At 37.2% G+C, this 26,227-nt stretch overlaps 2 protein-coding genes across 6 annotated transcripts; both read right to left on the bottom strand.

Annotated features, from left to right (window-relative positions):
* Nucleotides 1-784: 784 nt before the first annotated feature.
* On the bottom strand, nt 785-12,801 carry LOC107584128 (disks large-associated protein 5-like). Of its 5 annotated transcripts, none has more exons than XM_016270599.1 (21): nt 12,776-12,801; nt 11,905-11,968; nt 11,316-11,472; nt 11,054-11,235; nt 10,912-10,968; nt 10,215-10,248; nt 10,026-10,106; nt 9,764-9,838; nt 9,610-9,687; nt 9,433-9,461; nt 9,177-9,352; nt 7,845-8,081; nt 7,521-7,609; nt 7,166-7,326; nt 6,979-7,077; nt 6,651-6,891; nt 5,408-6,101; nt 5,267-5,315; nt 3,525-3,630; nt 1,435-1,472; nt 785-1,083 (listed from the first exon to the last, which is right to left on the bottom strand). In XM_016270599.1, exons 1-21 carry the CDS (start codon nt 12,793-12,795, stop codon nt 1,048-1,050), a joined length of 2,703 nt encoding a protein of 900 aa, XP_016126085.1. In that variant the 5' UTR covers nt 12,796-12,801; the 3' UTR covers nt 785-1,047. The 5 variants fall into 5 exon arrangements, with proteins under 5 accessions (XP_016126085.1, XP_016126081.1, XP_016126083.1 ...); XM_016270595.1 differs by having other exon boundaries at nt 786-1,083; nt 3,525-3,699; XM_016270597.1 differs by lacking the exon at nt 12,776-12,801 and adding an exon at nt 12,689-12,769 and having other exon boundaries at nt 786-1,083; nt 3,525-3,699.
* Nucleotides 12,802-13,903: 1,102 nt separating this feature from the next.
* On the bottom strand, nt 13,904-25,271 carry LOC107584127 (vacuolar fusion protein CCZ1 homolog). The gene is made up of 17 exons (XM_016270594.1): nt 25,131-25,271; nt 24,149-24,224; nt 23,945-24,041; nt 23,764-23,861; nt 23,569-23,662; nt 23,342-23,422; nt 22,764-22,811; nt 22,549-22,632; nt 21,567-21,742; nt 20,705-20,786; nt 19,665-19,726; nt 18,911-19,022; nt 17,050-17,083; nt 15,678-15,795; nt 14,874-15,032; nt 14,216-14,343; nt 13,904-14,061 (listed from the first exon to the last, which is right to left on the bottom strand). The coding sequence occupies exons 2-17, from the start codon at nt 24,160-24,162 to the stop codon at nt 14,006-14,008; spliced, it is 1,443 nt and encodes a 480-aa protein (XP_016126080.1). The 5' UTR covers nt 24,163-24,224; nt 25,131-25,271; the 3' UTR covers nt 13,904-14,005.
* Nucleotides 25,272-26,227: the final 956 nt, after the last annotated feature.

The following is a 26,227-nucleotide window of genomic DNA, read 5'->3' as shown; positions in this document are numbered from 1 at the left end:
CATTTATTGGGTTGTGGATGGAATGTCTGAAGCCGCGGTCACACTAGACTTTGAGCATGCGAAATTCATTTGGACGCTGCAACGGTCGTGATTTGATGTCATGCTCTGCAGCATCTTTAAAAAAAAAAAAAAAAAAAACTTAAATTCAACACAACCAATAATAATACACCTAAAATGTAAAAACATACAATCTACTCCACTTTCCTGCTGCGCTGCAGTTTTAAATTTATGTTCTTTTAATTCAGATAGGAGGTCATGCTGTGACGTATCAATCTGCTGTTGGTCACATGGTGTCACGTGATGCGAATTCGCAGGCCAGAGTTCACCAAGCTTGAACTTTGGAATGCAGTGAAATGCAAAAACTTTTCACACGGGCTTGCATTTCCGGTCTGACGCATTCGCATACGTATGAATGGAAGTCAATGGAACGAAAAGTGTAGTGTGACCACGGCTTGAGACATGACACTATACTCAGTCGTCTGTCGGTGTAATGTGGACTGGCCTGTTGAAGCCCATTAACAAAATGACTTTTTTCAGATATATAGAACAGCTGGAGGCTGGGGAAAAACAAGAGGAAGATGGTAACCGAGAGGTTCCAAACAATGATGTTAATTGCTCGCCTTCTACCCCCATGACCTCTGTGACCTCCACCACATCTGTCATTTCAAAACAGTCAGTCACCAGTGGTAGTAAGAAAAAGTAGTAAATCCACAGAATGGTATATTGTTTTCTTATTTAATTGGCTTTCACAAAATCTTTTGACATTAAAATCCTTAAAAATATATTTTCTGAGGTCATAACTGCATAGAAATATTATTGTTGTATCTAAATATGCTCATTATGAAGTACAAAAAGTAGCAAACAAATTAAGTATCAAAGGAGTCTAATTCAACAACAAACCAAAAAGACATCTAATTCAAGCACAAACCAAAAAATGAAATAAAATGATCCACATCCAAAGAGTGAGTGGATGTGCTTTTATTTGTACGTGGAAGGTGTGAATGAGATCAGGTCACTTTCACACACTGACTGTCTCACTTTCTCCTTTCATTCTGGGGAGAACAGCAACAGATTCTCCGACATCTGTAGAACAAGATGTTTATAGACAGAAGATACTACAGTTAAAATTGTGAAATTTAATAAGTTGTGATATAGTGGTTGAAAGAGTTCCCACAGTCATAGAAAACCTGGAAACACCTGATCATTTTAAAATTGTGGTTTCTAGGCCTGGAAAAAAGCTTAAGGAAATTAATAGAATCTCATTCTTAATTAAATGAAATTAATCCAATTAATAAAATAAAATTAACAGCTGCAAGATATTTTACCGGATCAAAATTGCTCTTAGGTTTGTGAATTTCCATGACTGGAAAACTGTAGGGAACCCTGCTGAAAGACAGAGGGAATGACAGTTCATAAAGGAAAGATTTAACTCACCTGACTGATCTGGGGTGAGAACACCATTCCGGGAAGAGCTGAGACAGGAGTGCAAGAAAGAGAAGTGTGAGCGCCCACGTGCCCCCAATAAACCACATGTGAGCATTAAAGGGGTCATTGGATGCAAAATTCACATTTACATGTTGTTGGAACATAAATGTGTGTTGGAGTGCATACACATCCACCCTATAATGATAAAAATCCACCCAGTGGTTTTTATTTAATCCCTAAAAATAATATCCCCTTTTTCAAATCAAGCCGTTCTTAGCTTCTTGTCTGTGTGACGTCACACAGACCAAGACCGCTCCCACGATTGTTGATTGACACGGCCGTCTTACCTTAGACCCGCCCTGAGTGAGCTGTGAACAGTCCGACCGCCATTGTTTCGAGATGGTCCTCACTGCAGAACACAAGATCCAGGAGGCGTGGTCGGATCCAGATCCAACTCCTCCCATCTTACATATACCTAAACCTACCCGTCTCCACCCCTGATCCCTAAACCGCCCATCTCCACCCCCTAGATGTGGATCCAACCACGCCCCTGGATCTTGTGTTCTGCAGTGAGGGGCTACTGATTATTTCGACGCTGGAGCAGGGACATAGACAAGAATGTCTCCATAGCGATTAAGGTGTTCTGGATGCAATAATGAATATAGCAGTCGTCATTTACTCCCGACATCTGAGCCGCTGAAGACGCAGTGGATTACGTTTGTTTTTGAAGGGAATGCGCCCCCGATCTACCTAAATGCGTCTATGTTCGTGCGAATTATTCGTGATCCAGCTTCACCTACAGAAGTAGTGAGTTTTTTTTTATGAATCTTTGCAAATCACCTTTTCTAATAATGTTCTAGTTAGCAAGTTTCGTGGCTAAATGGGGCTAAAGTAAACAGTCTCATGAGATCGGCTCATCACCCCACAGAAGAGAGGGTAGGGGTGAGAAGAGCTCATTAGCATTTAAAAAGGGTCATATGATGAAGTGTTACAAGCTCTTGGTGCATAAATAAGATCTGTAAAGTTGCAAAGACTAAAGTCTCAAATCCAAAAAGATATTCTTTATAAAAGTTAAGTCAACCACGCCTACCTAAAACGGCTTGTTCTAACACGCCCCCACATATCTACGTCACTATGTGGGAAGATTTGCATAACGCCGCCCAAATGTTCACGCAAAGAAAGAAGGCATAACTTTTATTCTCGCTGTAGTATTGTTGCTGCCGCCATGTTGTGAAGACGCTGTGTTTTACGAACTACTTCGTTTGGCCTTCCAAAAGAGGATGATATCCGCTTCGTCATGCCTAGAGCTGATCCGTGCTGGTCGCTGAGGAAATACATCAACTTTGCGCTGTGGATCGCCGGATCGCCTTTCACCGTGGACAAAGCGGAGCCCAGCTCAGGGTCGTCACATGTGGTTGCTGCAAGCCCGCCGCTCACTCAAGACAACATCCAGGATGACTCGAGCTCGGTGTGTGATGACACACACACAGTGTGTGACGCTGTGTTTCGTTGTGAAAGCGAAACTACTTAGTTTGGTCTTCCAAACGAGGACACGACTAGAAATCAGTGATTAAGTTGTATTTACAACACTGTTCCAGAACAGTTCAACCCAAATATTCCGATGTGCACAGCACATTTTATGGAGGACTGTTTCCTGATCCTGGTAGAGTAGACTGCAATGCCGGCTGTTCTGACTCACAGACTGCAAGTAAGTTTTTTTTATATATAAAGAATTTGCCACTGACTATTCAAATGCGAGTTTTGGGCAGTGTAGAGTAGCACTTGTTGTTTGTCATTTTTCCGATCACAAATGCATACATGGTTTTGTGTTTACGCGGCATACACCAAATACACAAAATAATGTTCTTTTTAGCAACATCATATGACCCATTTAATGGAACATGCAACAAAACAGGTTGCTCTGAAAAGAGCTGATTTTAAGGTAAAAAGGGTGTTTTTTACACTACCATCGAGAAATTAACCAAAGCATGTTATAGACTTTTCATTAAGACCCTAAAGAATCATATCAACTTGTGGAAAATTGGCATCCGATGACCCCTTTAATAACATTGTGATATGATGTCAGGGATATAAACTACCTGTAGGTGTTGCCAAGACATCATGCGGGCGCTCCTCTGCCTGAGTCACCGGACTCTCCATCTCAGCATCCACTGCCCCAAGAGAGAACCTCTCTGCTGCAGGACTCTGTGCAAGAGACATGATGTATCTCACTGTTGGCTGCAGGTAACGCTCAATGTCCAAACCAGTAGCACCCTGGGAAAAATGCATCAGATGATGATTCTCAAACTATCCAGTTCAAGTAAAAATCTCTGTAGATTCTGTTCACTTTACAAAAGAGTAGGATTTAGGGATATACAATATAGGTTAAGTCAAGTCAAGTCACCTTTATTTATATAGCGCTTTTAACAATACAGATTGTGACAAAGCAACTGAACAGCATTAATTAGGAAAATAGTGTCAATAATGCAAAATGACAATAGTAAACACTAATTTTTCAGTTAAAGACAGTTCATCATTGAATTCAGTGATGTCAACATCCAGCTCAGTTTAAATAATATCTTTGCAATCATGTCAACGATAACGCTGGAAATGAAGTGTCCCCAACTAAGCAAGCCAGAGGCGACAGCGGCAAGGAACCAAAACTCCATCGGTGACAGAATGGAGAAAAAACCTTGGGAGAAACCAGGCTCAGTCAGGGGGCCAGTTCTCCTCTGACCAGACGAACCAGCAGTAAGGAAAAATCAATATAAGACGTAATAAAACAGACGATGAATAAGGTTAAAGCTACGCTATGAAAATGTTTGGCCCTCTACTGGTTAAACCTGTATGTGTCTTGCAGAGGAACATTGTTTTGGTTGTGCTTCGAATCTGTATGATATAATATATGTGTGGATATAAGGAGTTGACCGATTACCAGCGCCAATATTAAATATTTTTACGGTTATCGGTCATTTTCAAAACAGATTTGCTGATAAAATAATTTAAAAGCATTTAAAGAGTTTTTGTCAGAGTCCTTGTTATTCTTAATTTTGACATTAATTATTATTTTTAACACCCAACATATATCAGTTCAAAATATTGGTTATCAGTCTACTTGATCTGTAATAATCATTACCAGCCCTGAAAAACAAATGTGACCCTGCACCACAAAACCAGTCATAAGGGTCAATTTTTTTAAAATTGAGATTTATACATCAAAGCAGCTGAATAAATAAGCTTTCCATTGATGTATGGTTTGTTAGGATAGGACAATATTTGGCTGAAGATACAACTACTTGAAAATCTGGAATCTGAGGGTGCAAAAAAACAAAAGCAAATCTAAATATTGGGAAAATTATCCAAATCTTTAAAATTGTCCAAATGAAGTTATTAGCAATGCATATTACTACTCAAATTAAGTTTTGATACATTTATGGTGGGAAATTTACAAAATATCTTCATGGATCATGATCTTTACTTAATATCCTAATGATTTTTGGCATAAAAGAAAAATTTATCATTTTGACCCATAGCTACAAATATTTGTGCTACTTATGACTGGTTTTGTGGTCCAGGGTCACATATCGGTCGACCCCTAATATTTATATCCATTTTGGGATGAACAGCAACAGACTATCTGACAATCAATCATTTTAAATGGTGCAACTGATTTAAAATTTAGGCACCACAACATTAAAATGTACAGTGCAGATTACATTTAAGAGCGTTATTAAATTATTAGGGGTTTTAAAAGATCAACTTTAAATTATATCAATATCAATTAATAACCCATTTGGTAGCAAATATTGTGCATCTATAGTTAGATTTTGTAGATAATTACCTCAGCATCTTGATTTCCAGTCATTTCAACATCCATACTGATTGGAGATCTGTATGGACAGAGGAAAGAGTACATACGATTATGAACCACAAAACGTGACAATTCACGCTACAACTAACATACACATGAAGCGTAGCGTACCCGTTAATGACCTCATTACAGAGAGCTGTAGAAACTGTGAGATCTTTGGTTGGTGTGGAGGGCATCAGGGTAGGGGAAGCAGGTGCACAGACACTGGGTTCTGCTTCCACTGGTTCTGAAGAGCTATGAGATGAGCCCTGGGATAGAGTATCTAGACCAGCATCTGCTCCAGGCTGGACATGCAAACTCTCTTCAGAGACTTCACAAGAGAAGTTCTCTTGTGGTTCCTCTTGGGAAGAAGGACTGAGCATAAACTCTGGAATGCATTCTTCATGCTGAGGTTCTGAAGAATCAACAGGTAGCTCACACTGGTTGGGTGAGTCATGTGTTTGGGCTACTGGACTGTTTTCTGGTCCATTACTGGTATCTGGTTGGGTGTGTTGGGTACAGGTAGAGCTTAAATCAAAGTTAATACGGCTGTTGGAGCAGGTCTCGGTGTCTGGTGAAACATTTTGGTTGTGGTCAGGACCAATCTGAGGAGCTCTGGGTGACTGTGGGAGGGCCTCAGCAGAACGGAGAAGAGTGGAAACAGGCAATACATCAGGTTGATGGATTGGAGGAGGTGTGGCAGACAAGCTAGGTAGAGGGGAACCGTGATAAACTGTAGTAGATCTGCACTGCCTGCCTGGAGTGCTGAACTTAGAAACACAGGGTGAAGAAACTGCACTGGCTCGACACGATCTTCTAACAGCACCTAAAAACAAGAAGATTATCTATATTAAAACAAATACAACATTACAAAAGGATATTGAATAAGGTTAAAAAGGTGAATTAAGTTAAGCAATAAAGCAATTAAGTTAAGGATTTTTTTAAGCATAACTTGGACTACGGTTTAATCCTGTAGTTTTACAGCTGGAGGCAGTAATGAGAAATGAGATCAAAAGGACAAAAAAAAGAAAGAAAAAGAAACCTTTTTGGTTTGTGTTTTTAATCATATTATTGCAATAATACCATTATACTGTAACAACAAAGTATTTAATAACAATTAATACTACTAGTTACATTTTCTTTTACAGAACAACAGTAAAATTACAGTACTAATATTTATGGCTGTTTTGCTTTGAAGATTAAATTATAGAGCTTGAGTTTTTAATAAAACCACAGCACTTGTTCGAGTTCAAGCAGCTCCGAGACACTTAAAACACTGGATGATCAGCTGCTCACATGTACAAAAACACATAGCCGTGCTTTACTCTGAAACTTGCAGGGGCCAGTTATCAGATCCTATGTGTTTCGATCTTACCTGATGGCTTGACTGGACTTTCCACCTGGAAGAAGCCTCCATTAAACACCACGGTCTGTGCAGGCAGTGTGATGGCAGGGGCTGCAGGAACAGAGCTCGAGTCATCCTGGATGTTGTCTGAAGTCTCAGTGGCTTTCGGTTCAGCCTGCTTGGCTCTCATGGCGGCCTTTACAGCAGCCAGTCGACTCTTAGCTGCAGCACTGGCACCTGTTCCAGCCTTCCCTCCCACAACAGGAGGCTTCTGTAGGATAAAAGTACGGGATATGAGAATTACACAATTCACCTCTTTGAAATGCTACATTAAAATGGTGCTGATAATGTGGTATACTTTGGCCACTCTTTTTCTGGCAACAGGCCTGACTTCCTCTTTCCACTCCCTTGCTTCTGCCTCTTTCAAGGCATTCAATTTCTTGTTAACATCTTCCACCTATTAAAAATAAAATTTAAATAAAATACAACATTAAAACAAGGCTTGGAAAGAATTTGAGCACTTTTAAAAAGTAACATCAACCCACCTGAAAGTACACCATGTCCCAGAAGCCCTGCAAGTCGGTACAGGTTGTTATTTTCTCTCCACGGCCCAAGTAGCAGTCATCCACCAGTCTGCTGAACTGACCAAAGCGCTCTTTCATCAACAATCTGGCCTGGCCCACAGCCGTACGCATCTGGTCTCGCACTGCATGAAGAGGGAGAAATATACTTACTCCAAATAACTGTACATGAAATATGCTGATTAGATATGATTGTCATTTTCACTTTCAGATTTGGCAGAAAAAATAAATCAGCCTTTCTTGAAAACCTGGTTAGATTACTGTTAGTCTTGAATTAAGACAGGTTCAAATTAAATACTGGTCAAAACTAAAGACTTACTCTCCTCCGGGATAGAAGTATCATCAAATCGTGACACCCACAGCTCAGAAAGTCCAGTCAAACGCTCAGTCTCGCTGGCCATCACTGCCCTAATGAAACAACATACACTACTGTTTAAAAGACAAAGATTTTTTGAAAGAAAGAAACTGGCCACTTTTATTCAGCAAGGACGCATTGCACTGATCAAAAGTGACAGTAATGCCATGTATGTTACAAAAGACTTCTATTTCAAATAAATGCTCAAAGAATACTGAGAAAAATGTATCGTACTATAACATACTAACACAACTCTGTTCTATTAAGAATAGTAGAGACCTGCCTCACCTGAAATAGGCAACATCATGCTGAGGCTCCAAGGGGGCCAAGGGAGGTGATGGTGCTGTGGAGATGGACGACTCAGGGGAGGACGGGGCAGGAGGGGGAGAGGACACTGAGGGAGTGTGACACTGATCTGTTGGAGGGGTTGACAGAGCTGGTGGAGGGGAGGAGAGGGAAGGAGCAGGGAGAACAGGTTTTGGGGGAGAGGGGAAGGTGGGCTCCACGTTGCCATCAGAAAGGAAGCTATGAAAGAAAAACAAACAATATTTCGAACCAACTTAAAGGGGTCATATGACACTGCTAAAAAGAACATTATTTGGTGTAATGCAATGCGTTTATAGTTCAAAAAACCCATTATTTTCCAAATACTGTAGATTATTGTTGCTCCTCTATGCCCCGCCTTTCTGAAACGCGTCGATTTTTTACAAAGCTCATCGGTCTGAAAAAAATAAAATAAAAAAAAGCAAGGTGTTCTCTGTTTGGCCAGCTATCCAGTGTGTTGTGATTGGCCGAATACCTCAAGCGTGTGACGGAAATGTTACGCCCCTACCATATTGCAATGCCCTGTCAGGCCGGAGCGACGAGACAAAAGCATTAACATTCAGTGGGGACATAATTACAGATTATAATGACTTGTACTGTCTTTTTACGCATTGCGTATCGCACAGCGTAAACCTAAAACCATTTGTCTGCATTTGTGATCGGAGAAATGACAAACAAGCACTAATCTACACTGCTCAAAACTCGATTGAATCAGTGGCAAATTCTTTAAATATGAAAACATACTTACAGGTTGCGAGTCAGAACAGCCAGCATTGTAGGTTCAGGAAACAGTCCTCCGTTAAATGCGTTGTACACACACGAATATTTGGTTTGAACTGTTCTGGAACAGTGTTGTTAATACAACTTAACCACTGATTTCTAGTTGTGTCCTCTTTTGGAAGACCAAACAAAGTAGTTTCACTTTCACAACGAAACACACAGCGTCTTCACGACATGGTGGCGGCAGCAGCAGCAACAAGATTACAGCGAGAATAAAAGTTGCTCCTTTCTTTGTGTGAACATTTGGGCGGTGTTATGCAAATCTTCCCACACAATGACGTAGACATGTGGGGGCGTGTTAGAATGAGGCGTTTTAGGAGGGCGTGGACAAGTCTTAACTTTTATAAAGAATATCTCTTTGGGTTTGAGACTTTAGTCTTTGGAACTTTAGGGATCTTATCTATGCACAAACAGCTTGTAACACTCCAAAGAGAAAGGAAAACTTGAAATCGCATCATATGACCCCTTAAAGTATAGAATTATCAAGTAGTTTGTTAGAATGAATTCTAAAGGTACCTCGGTGAGAGGAAGGCGCTGTCTGAACGTGGAGAGAGAGGTGCAGGCTCGAACGAACTTAGACCAACAGGAGGCTGGAACACAAATCCCTGAGGGGCAAATGAGGGGGCAGCAGCTTTGGGTTCCTCTTCCTCAGGTTTTAAAAAATCAACTGCAGTGTCCTTTTTCTCAGCAGTCTTAAAATATCCAAATGTAAAATATAATTTGCAGTTTTCAGAAAATGTCAAAGCCAAAAAGACGTGACAGCTCACCTTACCTTATTTTCAATAATTGCCTTGGTGTTGCCTGAGAAAAATAATGAGATTATGACATTTATCCAATAATGCTAGAATGAAACAACATTAATGCCTTCTGAGCAACAATATGGCAATATAAAGCAATGTCATGTACAATATCAGAAAATATGCAAGAAGAAAATAGCCATCTTTCTTACCTTGTACATCTTTCTCTTTGCCTGAAGAGGGCGCTACAGGACATTTAACAGTTGATCTTGTTTTTGCAATCCTTGAATCTAAATCACAGAGAATGTGGCTTTCATGCATGCAACACAAGTACAGCAAGGCTTAAAATGTTATAATAAAACTCACCAGTAACCGGTTTAACCAAAGGTGCTGGTGTTTTAGCTGCTGATCGTGTGGTTGGAGCTCTTACAGATGGTTCAACTGTAAAAGAAGTTCATGCACAATCATGCTCTGCATGGGGTCCTAATTCAAAAGTACACTACTGATCAAAAGTTAGGGGTCAGTAAAAAAAGCTCTTGTGGAACTTTGAAATGAAAATGTTAACCTCTAACTACATCGTCCAACTGCATCTTTTACATCTTCCTAAATTTAATTAAGTAGATTTTACCTGTAGCTGCTCTGGTTTTGGTGGTAGTCACAGCTTTTGAGTTAGTCTTGGCTGAAGCTCTGGTGGTCAATACATTTTCAACTGTACAAACACAAAGATTGTTCATCAACAACTTGAATGCACCACAATTTGTTGATTTGTATGATTCGCATTAGGTAAAACAAAAACATGAGAAGTTAAACAACAAACCTTTCTTTGGAACAGCATGTCTGTCTGCTGCTGACTGTAATATAACAGGTACATAAACAACAAAGCTTACATGATTTAAAATCATAAATACTTTTTTTTTTTTTTTAAATGCTATAGCACATATTTAGTCATTACATGATGACAAAACATTACCATTCAGAAGCTTGGGGTTGGTAAGATTGTTTTTGAAAAAATATATAAAATGAATTATCAGCAGCCATTACTTCAATCTTCGGTGTCACGATACTGCAGAAATCATTCTAACAAGTTGTTTTGGTTCTCAAGAAACATTTCTTATTATGATCAATTTTGAAAACAGTTGTGCTACAGCTGTAATATTTTTTGTGGAAACAGTGATTTTTTTCTTCTTCCCAGGATTCTTTGTTGAATAGAAAGTTCAAAAGAACTTTGTTAACATTACAAAGTCTTAGCTAAATAAAAGCATAGAATTAAAAAAAACACACATTGACCCCAGACTTTTGAAAGGTAATATACATAAAGATAAGCTGATGCGTGCGTTTGAGGGTTTTTGGTTTAACCAATGTTGTTAATTTGACCCGGGTCTACCCGTTTGTTGAATAATGGCAGATGGGGGTATGTTCGGGGAAACATGTTTGAAAACAGACATTATTTCTGTCATTTCATTTGGTGATGGCAGTGACGCAGAAATGAGACACTTCAGCTTTCTAAATGATACCTTTTGATTCCGCATCATTGAGCGGGTCACTCGTGTGGACTGGTTAGTTTCTGTGATCTGTCATGATGAAGAATGAGATGGGAAATTAAGGTACTCTTTATTAAAGAGTGAGATTTTTCTAACCGTTATTCCCATCACTCACCTTGGCTCTGCTTTGTGCAGCAGTGTTTGAAGGCAGATACCCGAGTGGCTGTGGCTTATACAGGCTGACCTTAAACAAGCCTTTCTTCTCTTTGTCCCGCTTTTCCTTCTCTTTCTGCAACATCTTGTTTTCTTTGTAACGAGCAAGCATCTTCTTTCTCTCCTCAGCAGCAGCATTTACATCTGTTAAGTACAATTGCAACTACTTGGGGGGGGAAGGCCAAGCCAAAACAAAATTAAACAAAAATAACTATGATATTGACCATTAGCTGCCTTTGTTTTTGGTGCGTTGTCTTGGGTGGCCATGAGGCTGGATGCATCCATTGAGAGCTCGATCTCCGGCAGATGGTCCAGATGTCTGCGCAGGTTCTGGATCTTGTCTCGGTTCTCTTTCTGAGATTGAGACCGGCGTCTGGACATCTTCAGCCGGATCATAGACACACTGCTGTCCCGCTTGTACAGGTGAGCGAAGCGAGAGTCCATCCTATAAGAGTTTTTACAACAGGAACATAATTATTTAAAGCAGAGAGGTCACAGCTTATCTATAAATAGGCTTAACGTTAGATCTATTTTAATGTAATAATTCAACTCTGTAAAATCATATAGTTTTGCTTAGTTAGGACAGCTTATCAACTCTTACAAGGGAGATTATCTTTGTTTTTGACATCAAAGGCTGTTTCCCCAATCTAACTTAATAGCTTCTTTTTTGCTGACCTGGTAAAAACATGGATAATGTCTCTGTAACTTTTGTGTTCTTTTATTTATTTCATACTGACTTCATGTAAATCTTTTTCTCTGAGCAGTCACAGAACGGGTTGGTTCTAGTTAAACAAACAACAAATAAATAAATATCTTCAGCCGGATCATAGACACACTGCTGTCCCGCTTGTACAGGTGAGCGAAGCGAGAGTCCATCCTATAAGAGTTTTTACAACAGGAACATAATTATTTAAAGCAGAGAGGTCACAGCTTATCTATAAATAGGCTTAACGTTAGATCTATTTTAATGTAATAATTCAACTCTGTAAAATCATATAGTTTTGCTTAGTTAGGACAGCTTATCAACTCTTACAAGGGAGATTATCTTTGTTTTTGACATCAAAGGCTGTTTCCCCAATCAAACTTAATAGCTTCTTTTTTGCTGACCTGGTAAAAACATGGATAATGTCTCTGTAACTTTTGTGTTCTTTTATTTATTTCATACTGACTTCATGTAAATCTTTTTCTCTGAGCAGTCACAGAACGGGTTGGTTCTAGTTAAACAAACAACAAATAAATAAATACAAATACAACCAAAACTTAACGCAGCAGAGATCTAAGAAATAAACAGACATCTTGATTTCTTACAGAAGGTCCGACTTCAGAGTTGTAATTTTGTTGATATCGCTTGTAAAAAGAAAATTCCTAATTAAATCCTTCAAACTGATGTGTGCGATTCATATTACATTTGTAATATAAAATTCTAATTTTATCATGCCTGAATTAACAAAGCAACAGATTATCGATAAACAGTTTTGCTTACTATATTAAACCAGACGTTTCACTTGAACACAATGACATTTTATTCGGCGTTGAGGCCACGTTAAGTTTTTTTTTTTTAATCCATCTGTTTGAAATAATAGGAGATATTTCTTACCTTTATATTAAGGTGGGTTACAGAAGTCCAAAAAAATGCTATATCGAGACAAAATTATTCGCAATATTTATATTATGTAACGTTTACCTGCCGAACGCGCACGGCATGCAAGATGGCGGGCAGGTTTTGAAAAGTGAATACCGCTTTTCTGATTGGCTGCGCTACGCAGACCCCTTCATTGATTGGTTACATTTGGATGACACGTTATGCACCGCCCACTTACAAATCCTAACTATCTGATGGTCACGCGTGACGCTGTCTGACTGTACATATGGTTCACAAGCTGTCTAGGACATTTCAAAATATATTTCTATTTTGGGCACAACTACAAACAATTAATCCATTACACTCCAAACTTAAATAAAAAAATTAATCATATATGCTACATGCTGCTCTGTCCGTTAATATTTTGAATGAACGTGTTCAGAAAGGTAAGCCTCTTGCTGAGGATAAAAGTCAAGGTGGATCACCCTGACCAGATGTCCAGCGGGTATAAATAATCATTTTATGGCTTTTAAACGGTTTGTATAATGCAATTAGCATATTATTCTCCCCAAAGCCATGTAAGGTTAATCATTTTCATTCTGGAACATTCACATTAATGGTTGTAACTGTGAATTATTAGTATGAAAATCACTATAAACCAGAATTAAGTCTTCTTTTTTTTACCCCTTAAAGGCTATATAAAGGCTGGAATACATGAATTCAATATGTAAGGAAAATCTGGATCAGATATATTTCACACAACTCATGTCTTAATTTGACCAGCATGAGGCACTCAGAGGCTTGAAATCCGTATTAAAACTGGAGCATGATAGCAATGTTATTCAAGATCATATCATTTTAAGAGTGAAGTGTAGTTGAACAAGAACAGCAATCTACATTTAATGAAAACTGAAATTTATTGTGAAATAATGTGTTAAACCATGATACTGATGACATGACAGCATTTAAAATAAGAGAAAAATATAGCTTGACAGATTTATATCCTAAATGTCAACTCAATTGTCTCTGTACGTGATAAAACAAATCTGAACAATGGGAATGAAACACAAAAGAGAGGATACCTGATGGATAATTAAACATATGTACATACAAACAAATGAAAAGAGGTAATTACAGTAAAATTCAGATTTGATCATTAATTACAAGGAAACAACCACATTTCTGTATAGATTAAATAAAAATCTAAAAAATTGCATGATGTGAAAAATCTTTTTTTACAATGCAATTATTGCATTACACTGATGCTGTCAGTAAAACCTGAACAGTTGACAGTTTTAGTGTAGTGAAGTAGTCCATGCCCATCATATCTCTTCAGTCCAAGAAAAAAATATTATTGAATTGTGTTGCACACAGCCTTTTCACTTCCTCTGTAACACAAACAGGATCTTGGTGAGAGTTTAGGTCAACAGAAATGTTTTTTAATGCTAACTTTAAACAACTGTGATCAAAAGTTAACTAGTAGATTTTAATAACTTCACACCATTATATCACCTCAGTGTTAGTCAGTTAATTTTTACATACCATTCACTTCAATGAGGTTGGCATTCTTCTGGTTCAAAATGACGTACAGCTCCCTCTGATCAGACTTCTTTCCAACAACCCAGTAATCGGTCATCGCTTTAACAATGATTTCCTCGTCCTCATCAACCCTACAAAACACGCACAAACACTGAGTCTCATTCACTAACCGTGTGGCTTTATGAACATGTTAAGATGCAACTTTATACATAGATATTTAATCTTAAAACCATACAAACAAAAACACATACAGATATACAGAAAGAGAGAAAGAAAAAAAAGAGCGGTATAGCTCAAGCTGTGTTTTTACTGCTATTGCTGTGTGTCTTTAGAGATTGTTGTACAGAAACCCCTTATAAGGATTTGGTTTAGACATGCTTTAAGGAAATTAGTAACCTTGGGCATGTGGTCACTCAAGTAGAATACAATGAGTTTAAGAAAAAAAATTGTTTTGTGAATTAGGCTGAAATTTATTATGTGCATATAATGATGGATAATGCATGCAAATACTCAATACATACTAATATTTCACTATAAAATAAACCTTATTTGGGAAAAGGTGCTCATTTTTGGTCCTTTACATTCATTTATTCCAAATACAATTACAAAATGTAATTCAAACATAAATACACCTCTTCAGTAGATCAGTGGCATTGCTTACCGTGCAAAATCGCAGTTGATGTCTCCAAGGATTTTCATAAGGTCCGGATGGACAGAGGTGAGGGACACACTGGCCGTCTTGCGCATGTGGATGGTGCTTTTCTCAGCCAAGTTCATGTGGTTGAAATAGATGAACTTAAACTGAGGCTCCTTCTCTGGCCTACAACAACATTTTGAGAGAATTAGTGAAGATGAGGTATAGTTTTCCCTCCTAATGTAACATGCACGGAAGAATAAAAGCAGTTATGTGTCTTTAAAGTGTGATAAGTGGCATGTAAGTTGATATGAGGGATTGTACCACACAAAACAATACTGCACACCACATAGGGCTCAGGTAAGATAAGGACACACTGTTCAGATATGATTAATGAATAAGCTCCGGTAACTGCTACTCGAAGAGAGATGATACAGTGGACATTTGTATTCAGCATGCAGGCAAGTGAAAGCCTTGTCAATATTTCTGAATGATTACCTGGGTCACAGGATGACCCAGTCATTTAAGATTGATGCATTTATGAGCAGTGAAGCAGGACTAATTTGACAGTTGCAGTGACAGCTCAACATAAATATAAATGGTTTAAAAGTGCTGTAAGCAATTTCTTAGTACCACAAATAAAATGTCCCAATTACTTGACAGATATCATTAAAACAGTTGAGTGAGTGTGGCTCAAGGGCTAATTCAGTGCCAGAAAAATCACTTACAATGCCTTTCTGATATTATTTAATGACCTGACAGAGGTTTTTTCTGCAAATATTAGATTTTCTTCATTCAGCAGTTGAAGTGAAGCTCTGGAGTAATACTGACCCTGATATCCTTCGGTTGATGTTGTACTGCTCACATATGTCAGAGGCCAACATGGTGAGTTGGGGACCAACCAGGCTGTCTAGTTGTTCACAAAACTCACGATTCAAATCCACTGCCGCTACAGGACAAAGGGAAGCAGGGTTTGAAAGAACAGTTAACATTTGACTGATTTCCTGATAATATGCTTCCTAAATCAACTGTTAACAAAACAAGAAAAAAATTACTTAAAGGGGTCATATGATGCAATTAAAATTTTTCCTTTCTCTTTGGAGTGTTACAAGCTCTTTGTGCATAAAGAAGATCTGTAAAGTTGCAAAGACTAAAGTCTCAAATTCAAAGAGATATTCTTTATAAAAGTTAAGAGTCAACCACGCCTACCTAAAACGGCTCGTTCTAACACGCCCCCACATGTCTACGTCACAATGTGGGAAGATTTGCATAACGCCGCCCAAATGTTCATGCAAAGAAAGAAGGCGTAACTTTTATTCTCGCTGTAGTATTGTTGCTGCCGCCGCCATGATTCGTAGTGAAAGTGAAACTACTTTGTTTGGCCTTCCAAAAGAGGACGATATCCGCTTCGTCATGCCTAGAGCTGATCTGTACTGGTTGCGGAGGAAATACAACAACTTTGCGCTGTGGATCGCCGGATCGGCTTTCACCGTGGACGAAGCGGAGTCCAGCCCAGGGTCATCACATGTGGTTGCCGCAAGCCCTCCGGACGCTCCTTCGTCGAATCCGCTGGCCACGCCATTCTCAAGCCCACCGGCCTCCGCTCACTCTAGGCCGCCGCCATTCACTCTAGGCCGCCGTGTGTGACGCTGTGTTTCGTTGTGAAAGCGAAACTACTTTGTTTGGCCTTCCAAAAATGGACACGACTAGAAATCAGTGGTTAAGTTGTATTTACAACACTGTTCCAGAACACTTCAACCCAAATATTCAGTTGTGTGCAGCACATTTTATGGAGGACGTTTCCTGATCCTGGTAGAGTAGACTACAATGCCGGCTGTTCTGACTCTATAAGTATATTTTTTTATATTTGTTTCCTGATCCTGGTAGAGTAGACTACAATGCCGGCTGTTCTGACTCTGTAAGTATATTTTTTTATATTTGAAGAATTTGCCACTGATGACAACGCACTGGATAGCTGGCCAATCACAGCACACCTCGTGAGGTTTTTCACAGACCGATGAGCTTTGTAAAAATCGATGCGTTTTAGAAAGGCGTGGCATAGAGGAGAAACAATAATGTACAGTATGTGGAAAATAATGTGTTTTTTTAACCTTAAACCGCATAAACATTTCATTACACCAAATACACAAAACAATGTTCTTTTTAGCAACATCATATGACCCATTTAAATGCGGACACTTACCATTTACCATGAAGCACACAGCTGCACTCATTGCCTGGATAAGGAATAACATTTATGTAAAATATGAAATTAGCACATATGCTTTATTTCAATCAAAAATAAACTTTTATTTGTTTAGAATCAAAATTATTAACCATAACTGAACACTTATTGTTCAACAGATTCTCACAGAAAACCCACAACTTTGGAGCCACTGTTGTTATATTTAAGTATTTTAACTTCAAATCACACACATCACCTTATAAGTATATACAACTAAAATAAGCAAATGTTGTATCTTGTTTGAATTAGTGTTAGTTTCCATTTGCCCATATGTATGTGCATGTGCTTCGGATGTGTGCGCTCAGAAAACCTTATATCTGAAGTTTAAACTCGTGGTTTAAAACGCATTATTTCAGCACGATAAACATGATAATCAGAACCAAAACAGATTTTTTTTAGCAGATAGGAGCTGTAATGGCAGCTCTATTCTGGAAAAGAGGGCAGGGAGCAGTAGCTCATTTGCATTTAAAGACACAGGCCCGAAAAACAGCTTGTTTCTGTTTCCACTCAAAATAGGCATTTTAAAAATTATATAATAAATGATCTGTGGAGTATTTTGAGCTGAAACTTCACAGACACATTCTGGGGACACCAGAGACTTATATTACATATTGTAAAAAGGGGCATAATAGGTCACCTTTAAATCATAAAAATGAGAATTATTATTAACAATATACTTTATTCATTTTATTTATATTAAATAATTAAAAACACGAATGTTAGGTAATTACTCTATATCATGTTAAGCTTATAGATTAAAATGCATAAAGAATAACACTGACATTGACTCTTTCTCTCACCTTGTAAACAATCAAATGTAGCTCCTCGTAACTGTCCTCTGTGTTCACAAATATCCTGGGAAATCTGAATTTTGCATCTGGATCTTTAAGATTAGCTGGTCCTGTTAAAAATCTGTTTCCATAACATAACATAACATAACATAAGATGTTAGTACAACTCTGGACTTTTCATGCATAATACAATGTTCACTGACTTCATAAGGCGGCAACAAAATCCACAGTCCACAATTATCTTTCACATGATGAATAATCTGCGATCATCTCCCATGCGTCTGAATAAGTGCCAAGTTCTCAGTCCTTACAGCTTGCTACCAGCTATACTCCACTGCTAACCTCCATGGGGTGGCCTCATGAGTCACAGCCGACCCTCTGAAGAGTATGCTCCCATTACCCACATTACACACTGAACACATACCAACAAAGAAGCTCTGCCAATTATTCATCAGTCTCTCCTTGATTGATCTCATGAGAATAATCTATAAATTTTACTGGAATCAGTCAAACTTAACCCCTTTGTGCCATCATCCACTCATCGAACAACCAGACAGGTTATAGTTTAAACCGCATGATTTCAGCGTGATAAACATGATAATCAGAACCAAAACAGATTTTTTTTAGCAGATAGGAGCTGTAATGGCAGCTCTATTCTGGAAAAGAGGGCAGGGAGCAGTAGCTCATTTGCATTTAAAGACACAGGCCCGAAAAACAGCTTGTTTCTGTTTCCACTCAAAATAGGCATTTTAAAAATTATATAATAAATGATCTGTGGAGTATTTTGAGCTGAAACTTCACAGACACATTCTGGGGACACAAGAGACTTATATTACATATTGTAAAAAGGGGCATAATAGGTCACCTTTAAATAATAAAAATGAGAATTATTATTAACAATATACTTTATTCATTTTATTTATATTAAATAATTAAAAACACGAATGTTAGGTAATTACTCTATATCATGTTAAGCTTATAGATTAAAATGCATAAAGAATAACACTGACATTGACTCTTTCTCTCACCTTGTAAACAATCAAATGTAGCTCCTCGTAACTGTCCTCTGTGTTCACAAATATCCTGGGAAATCTGAATTTTGCATCTGGATCTTTAAGATTAGCTGGTCCTGTTAAAAATCTGTTTCCATAACATAAGATGTTAGTACAACTCTGGACTTTTCATGCATAATACAATGTTCACTTCATAAGGCGGCAACAAAATCCACAGTCCACAATTATCTTTCACATGATGAATAATCTGCGATCATCTCCCATGCGTCCGAATAAGTGCCAAGTTCTCAGTCCTTACAACTTGCTACCAGCTATACTCCACTGCTAACCTCCATGGGGTGGCCTCATGAGTCACAGCCGACCCTCTGAAGAGTATGCTCCCATTACCCACATTACACACTGAACACATACCAACAAAGAAGCTCTGCCAATTATTCATCAGTCTCTCCTTGATTGATCTCATGAGAATAATCTATAAATTTTACTGGAATCAGTCAAACGTAACCCCTTTGTGCCATCATCTACTCATCGAACAACCAGACGGGTTATTGTGAAGTCTGTTGGGCTTATCGTTTTCTCTTTGCCACTAAAGCAATTAAATTACCCTTGTGCAATCTGATATTTGGCAGTGTTGGTTGATCTGTGTTGTCTTAGCGCTGCGCTTGGCTGCTTGTGTCCCCGAAGCACTGAGCCCAAGCAGGACAGGCAGAAGGCCAAGAGCATGCTATTCCAGCCCCAAGTTCAAAGCAGGAAATATTTGGATACTTGCCTCCCGTAGTGCAACAGATTCCCAGCCACCTCTGGCCTGAGCGGAGAGTCTCTTCCTGCAAGCTGCCGAATGTTTGCACACACAAACGCACACAGATCATTCATAAACACAGCTGTAGATGGCACATGACTTTGGAGCACATTCCAAAAATCACACACTGAATTGTTATGGCATGACACCAATTACACAAAATGATTGTCTCCTACTATATATTTAACTGAAATTCACCGATATTAAAATCAAATTTGCACAGAATGCACACACCATCTTAAAATAGCTAAATCAAGTCACACATACTGTCAGAAACTGTATACGTACAATTATACACAAAAGATTGTATTAGTAGGCCAGAGACTATAAACATTAGAAGCTGGCTTTGCTGTAGCAACCAGGCCTTTAATTTAAATAAATGCTGATAAATGCTTTTGAATTGAATCAAAGAAATAAAGTAGTATCACAGTTTGCACAAAAACATTGAATAAGCAAACTATTTTCAACATTGCTAATAAGTTTCTTGAGCACAAACCAGCATATTATAATTGTTTCTGAAGGATCATGGGATCACAGGAATAAAATATATTTTAAAATGTTTAAATAGAAAACTTCATAAATAAAATGTCATTTAAATTTCAATAATATTTCTTATTAATATAATATAAACAAAACTTTTACTGTATATTTCTTTAAATAAATACGGGCTTGCTGTGCATAAGGAACTTTTTTTTCCAAAAAAACAATTTAGCTTTTTCACATTTTTACAAATGTTACTGACTCTAAGTTTTGAATGGTAGTGTATAACAAAACGTATAGCAATTAATGGACACGCATGAAAAAATGAAAAAAATAATTGATATAAAAAAAATTATTGTATTAAGATTTTAATGGGGCCAATTTGACACATTGATAGGTACCCCTAGTGTCTACTGTATAAACAGTGTTAGACTAGGGTAAAAAGGGAAATTATTCAAATTGCTAATTCTATCTATTATGTATCTAGGGCTTACGCATTTACAATATAATAGTACAATGCTCAGTCTCACCTCAGGTTCAGTGTGCCGCGGGAACAGTGAGGTCGTCAGGTATTTGTACAGAACGCGCATGTCATCCTGCTCTAGACCACTCCTACACAATACAGCACAAAGTATAAGACTAAAGCACATACAAACTTGCTCAGTCAAATACAAGAAAGTGTTTCAATAATAATGTTAATTGTTTAAATGTCGTGTGTCTTACTAAACGTGGTATCTGAAAATGTTATCAATGCGACACTTTAATTTAAACAAGTAATCAGACAAACAACATTCAACAGGCATACACACAGGCACTTCTGTGAAAGCAATTTTTGAAAACAAGATATGAAAGTCATGTTGTGAATTCAACAAAGAGGATTAAAAGTCATATTTAAAGTCTATCTGGATCCCTGTGCCAGACAGTTTGTGATTAAGAAGCTTTGGCTGTGAGTCCCTGCAGACTTCATGTCCTCTACGGCACTCAGTTATTTAAGGTAAACATTCATTCATATCATGCATTTGCAGTTTTAGTGAAAAATCCTTCAAAATTAAGATTCAACACAAAATATATTTTAAATTTAAAGCTATAATCAACATACAAGAAGTCTCAAATGTGTGATCTGAATACACTTTCATTAATTATCAGCATAAATTAATATTAAACATAGCTCTTTTTGTCCTTTTTTGAGCTTGACAGCCCCACATCAAAATTCACTTATATTGTATGGAAAAGAGCAGCGTGAACATTCTGCTAAATAGTTTCTTTCTCATCCCAAAAACGAAATAAAGTCTTATAGGTTTGTAATACCCTGAGGGTAAGTTAAAAATGACAGAATTTGTGGGTGAAATATCCCTTTAAACAATTCAGAGGCGTGTATAGATTGACATTCACCAGATCAGCTGGTCGTTGTAGAGAAAGGCTGTGTATTTGACAAGACTCAGGCTCTCTTCCACTCTATTGACAAAAGACTGGATCTTCAGGTAGGTCATCTTGTCAAGAGGGAAAAAGCTGATTCCCCCGAAGACATCCAACAGGTCACATGACTGGAGATGAAGTGTCTGCAGGTACTAAGACAAAGCATACAACAACATGAAAAAAATTATTTTTCAGATCTTTATTTTATTTCATCTCAATTATCAGATAAATTAAAAAAAAAAGAATACTGTATAAATAAGTACAGATTAATATCAGGACTGACGTTTTGCTTATCAAGAACGGTCCAGAAAAAAAAAAAAAAAAAAACACTATGCCCTCAAACATGGATGAAATTACCAAAGCGTCCCTGATAACGCTGACGTAATGTAATCTGACAACTTGACGTGCTGAGATGCAGCCCCGGTGTGACTTTGTACAGCAGTCAGTGACATTTAACCTAAGGCACAAACTGCACTTTCACTGAGAGCTTCAGGGCACAGCTCGGGTTAGGGAGGGGGTGACGCGAAGGGTTTCCCTTGACCTAAGCTGAATTATTCAGACAGGCGAGTAAGCATGATGCCCTCAGCAAGGAAATCTGAACCGAAGAACCAATAAGACAAACACGGACCAATAAGATTGTGTCATATATGTGTTGCACACTGACCATTTACACATATATGTGGAATATAAAAACATAAATAAAGAACCCCCCATATCTCTCTACAAAATATCTCTGCAATTTATCTCTTTCCTTAATTGTGGGACTTTAATTTCAAGTGGTCAGATTATCAGTGACATCTTAAAAAGGACAATAAAGAAAAGCAATATTCAAAGCCTAAAATGAATGGTTGTTCCTTTTAAAACATGCATATGCATGTACCAAACAGACCAAAGGTATACACAGTCTACCTTTTATCTGATTAAAGGATCGAGTTCTCTTAATTAATACTTTATTTACCCTGTAAAAGAACTTTTCAAGCTTCTGGGTAAGCAGTTCCACTCCACCAGCCTCAAATGCCCTGCTGAACGTGCCGTTGAAGAGCTAAAGATCAACAACAATGACAAAAAAACCTGTTAGCAGCATCAGCTGTTTGTAAAAATGAATGAGTAAATAATAATATTAATATTAGAAAATTAGAAATGAGAAAACAGATAAATATAACCAGTGTTTACCTTATACATGCTGTAGCACTGTTGTAATACAGACCCATAAACTGAATCCTAGAACACAAAGAGAAGAACAACGCAGTCTACAATCAACCAATCAAAAGTTTGGGGTTGGTGAGATTTTTTTAAATGCTTTTGAAATAAGTCTCTTATACTCTGCCTTTATTTGATTAATAATATATTAAAACAGGATTTTTAAAATATATACAATTTCCTTTTTTTGAATCATTTTTAATATATATATATATTTTTTTTTTTTATATTTATAATATAAAAAAAAAAAAGTCATTTATATTTGACATTGTGATGACTCTGACGGCTGAGCAGAATTATCAGCAGCCATTACTCCAGACTTTAGTGTCACACGATTCTTTATAAATCATTTTCACATGCTGATATGGTGTTCAGGAAACATGTCTTATTATTATCAATGAATAGACACAAAACATCAGCATTTATTTGCACCAGAATCCATTTTATAGATCCTTGCTGAATAAAAGTATCTTACTGAGCTTAAACAGGGTGTGAAAAAAAAGAAAAAAAATGCTTTAAATATTTTAACTATCATTCCATACATTACTTACAATAATCTCTTCCTCTTGGTATTCTACAGTGGGTGGTTTACCATCTTTGTTGGGTTTTTCAACCATTGGATTCCGTACAACCTTGAGAGAGGAGAGGAAGTCAAAGGTGCTTAATACATACTTCAGCATCACTGTGTCAGGCTAGTTTGATTTTATTCTGTCTTCTTTTGTTTAACATTTGGATTGAAACTAAATCTCTACAAAACATCACTGATGCATAGACGTACCATCACCATCCAGTAGCTCTCCTCCGGCTCATGGAAAAACTGACGGTTCTTTTGAGTGTGGAGGGATTTGGCTGGTTTTGTTGGACAGAAGGTTCTGTAAATAGGAAAATCTCTCATTTGAGACAGGCAGAGACAGGCAGTCTCTCTATGTTTGTTATTTACCACTTTTTATCCCATCATTAGTAAAATGCTAACCTGGTGAACTGAACGATGGCCTCACAGAGTCCAACATTGCGAATCTTTTCGTTCTTCTCTATTTCAATGGGATGGTAAAACAAGATTTTCTTTTCCTCCTACAAAGTAAAATAACAGCTCTATAAACATATGATTAACATACAGTAACAAAACAATTATTGTTTAAATAAACAGGATTTACCTCGCCCTCACGTGGTCCAAACTTTGGGTTATAGATGAAAAAACTGAGCAAAGATGGCGTGTACTGTTTCTCTTGCATTCCAGATGCCATTCTTGGGCTTATGAGATGATGATATAAATTTGGGAATAAAAAGCAGACAATTAACACATCATGTCTGATTTAAAAATAATTCACATTTAGACCCCAGGTATTTGATGAAAATACCTGATCATCAGCATTAGTGTGGTCTGTGTCTACGGTTCCCTCTTTTTTCATTGAGTTTGGCGTGCATGCCTTTGAACTGTACACAGAATAAACTTTATTGGGATTGTTGTCAAAGGACACAGTGAAAACTTTCAAGAATAAACATAAACAGACAACTTTAGATAATGAAGATATAACTTACCTACTAAATCACTTTAACTACTAAATCACTTAACTTTATTTGACCCTCTAACTCTAGCACTTTCTTTTCTATTTTAATTCTACTTTATCTATATTTATCTTTTTTTTTTAAACACTAGCTTTCTATTTTTTCTATGCTATCTACTTGTTTTTCTTTGTGTGTATATATACACCTTGCTACGTGTACTGCGTTAGGCTAACTGAGACTAGTCATTTGCACTTATATATTGTTACTATTTTGTTAGTTTTGACTGCTTTTATTGTCCTCATTTGTAAGTTGCTTTGGATAAAAGCGTCTGCTAAATGTCTAAATGTAAATGTAACTAATTTTAGATTATATGTACAAACTGTAAAAGCTACAATGTTCATGGCAATACTTTATTTGAGACTTTATGGACACCAGTTAAATTTAATATATTTGTTAAAATTATGTAATTGAATTGTTTAGTTAAAGAATATGAGAAAATCGAATAAACTGTAACTAAACTGCCTTCTTTTCTACTTTCATATAAACTGCTGATGGAAAGCAGTTAGTTGTTAGTTGACTAGTGAACAAGACAAAAAGATACATAATTATGAACATGACCTATATAGCTAGAAACGTGAATTTGATAACTGAGGCAAACAAACAAAAAAAAGAACCAAAATAATTTCACTTTCCATGAAAACAGTGACGGTGGTCAGCCAAATTAGCCTATTACTTACAAGCTAGCTGGTTAGCTACAGCATTCATCTGACTGTATCACGCAGTGTTTCAAAAGCGACAACTATCACAAAGAGCGTTCAACCAATTGGTGCTTACCTGTTACAGCATGACAACAGAAACAAAGAGCTTGATTTGTTATCTCATGGGGAAAACAGAGCTGAGATCAATGGAAAAGATGTACTTCCTGCTCTTGTCAGTCGCCTGTGTGTTACAGTTGGATTCGATCGGGTAAATTTCATCCACAGTTCCGTTTCTCTATTAGTCCTGTCACGCAGTATTTACCCCATGATTCAGAACGTTTTACGCAGAATGAAATTAAAAGCACATTAAAGGGATTTTTAAAATCAGGTAGGCTCACATGAAATTGTATTATATATTAAATATATTATAGTATTAGATTATATAATGTCATAGTCCTGTCATAGGCATGTACCTATTTTGAGAGTCTTGCGACACTTGTGAACTGTCTCTTTACTACTAGGCTACCCAATACTCACTAAAAATACAAATAAAATAAAATACTCAAAGGATTTTCAGACCATGGCAGTCTATCAAGCAAGCATTTGGTTTTCAAAACCAATAGGCCTACAGAATGATTACACGGTTTAGGTTACATTTCATGTCCATTGATGATAATTATAATTTTTCTATAACAATTTTCCACAGAAATATCATATTTAAGGAAAATCATATTGTTGGTTCACACAAATCATTTGTGCATTATTTAATTTTCTTTAAGTTGCCTCTTCCTTTTTTACAGGTTTTGCAGTGTTTGTTTAAATAAGTGGCTGTTAAGTTCAAAATATTAAATAAACAAACAAACAAACAAATAAATCATATTAAATTTAGGGGTAAATTCAGGTAAATCTGGACACTTTTTGCCACTGAGATAACTGGGAAAATACCCCAATTAACATTATTTCAATATAAATACTTCATTTTTTAAAGCTGAGTTTAAATGTAATTTAAGAAATTAAGAAAATACTTATTTAATTTATAATATTTTTCTTATGTCTGTAAAAATTCTGTCAGCTATGTCACTAACTGAACAACCAAAAATGGTTTACCACATTGCCATGTGGCCAGCATCATATGATGTTGTTTTTTTCTGTGGTCAATATTTTGAACACATTATTGCAAGTATCTTCTTCATTTTTTCAATATATATATATATATATATATATATATATATA

Source organism: Sinocyclocheilus grahami, unplaced genomic scaffold (genome assembly GCF_001515645.1).
Source record: "Sinocyclocheilus grahami isolate Dianchi unplaced genomic scaffold, SAMN03320097.WGS_v1.1 scaffold57.1, whole genome shotgun sequence".
NCBI lineage: Eukaryota > Metazoa > Chordata > Actinopteri > Cypriniformes > Cyprinidae > Sinocyclocheilus > Sinocyclocheilus grahami.
This window is presented reverse-complemented; position numbering and strand designations above follow the sequence as displayed.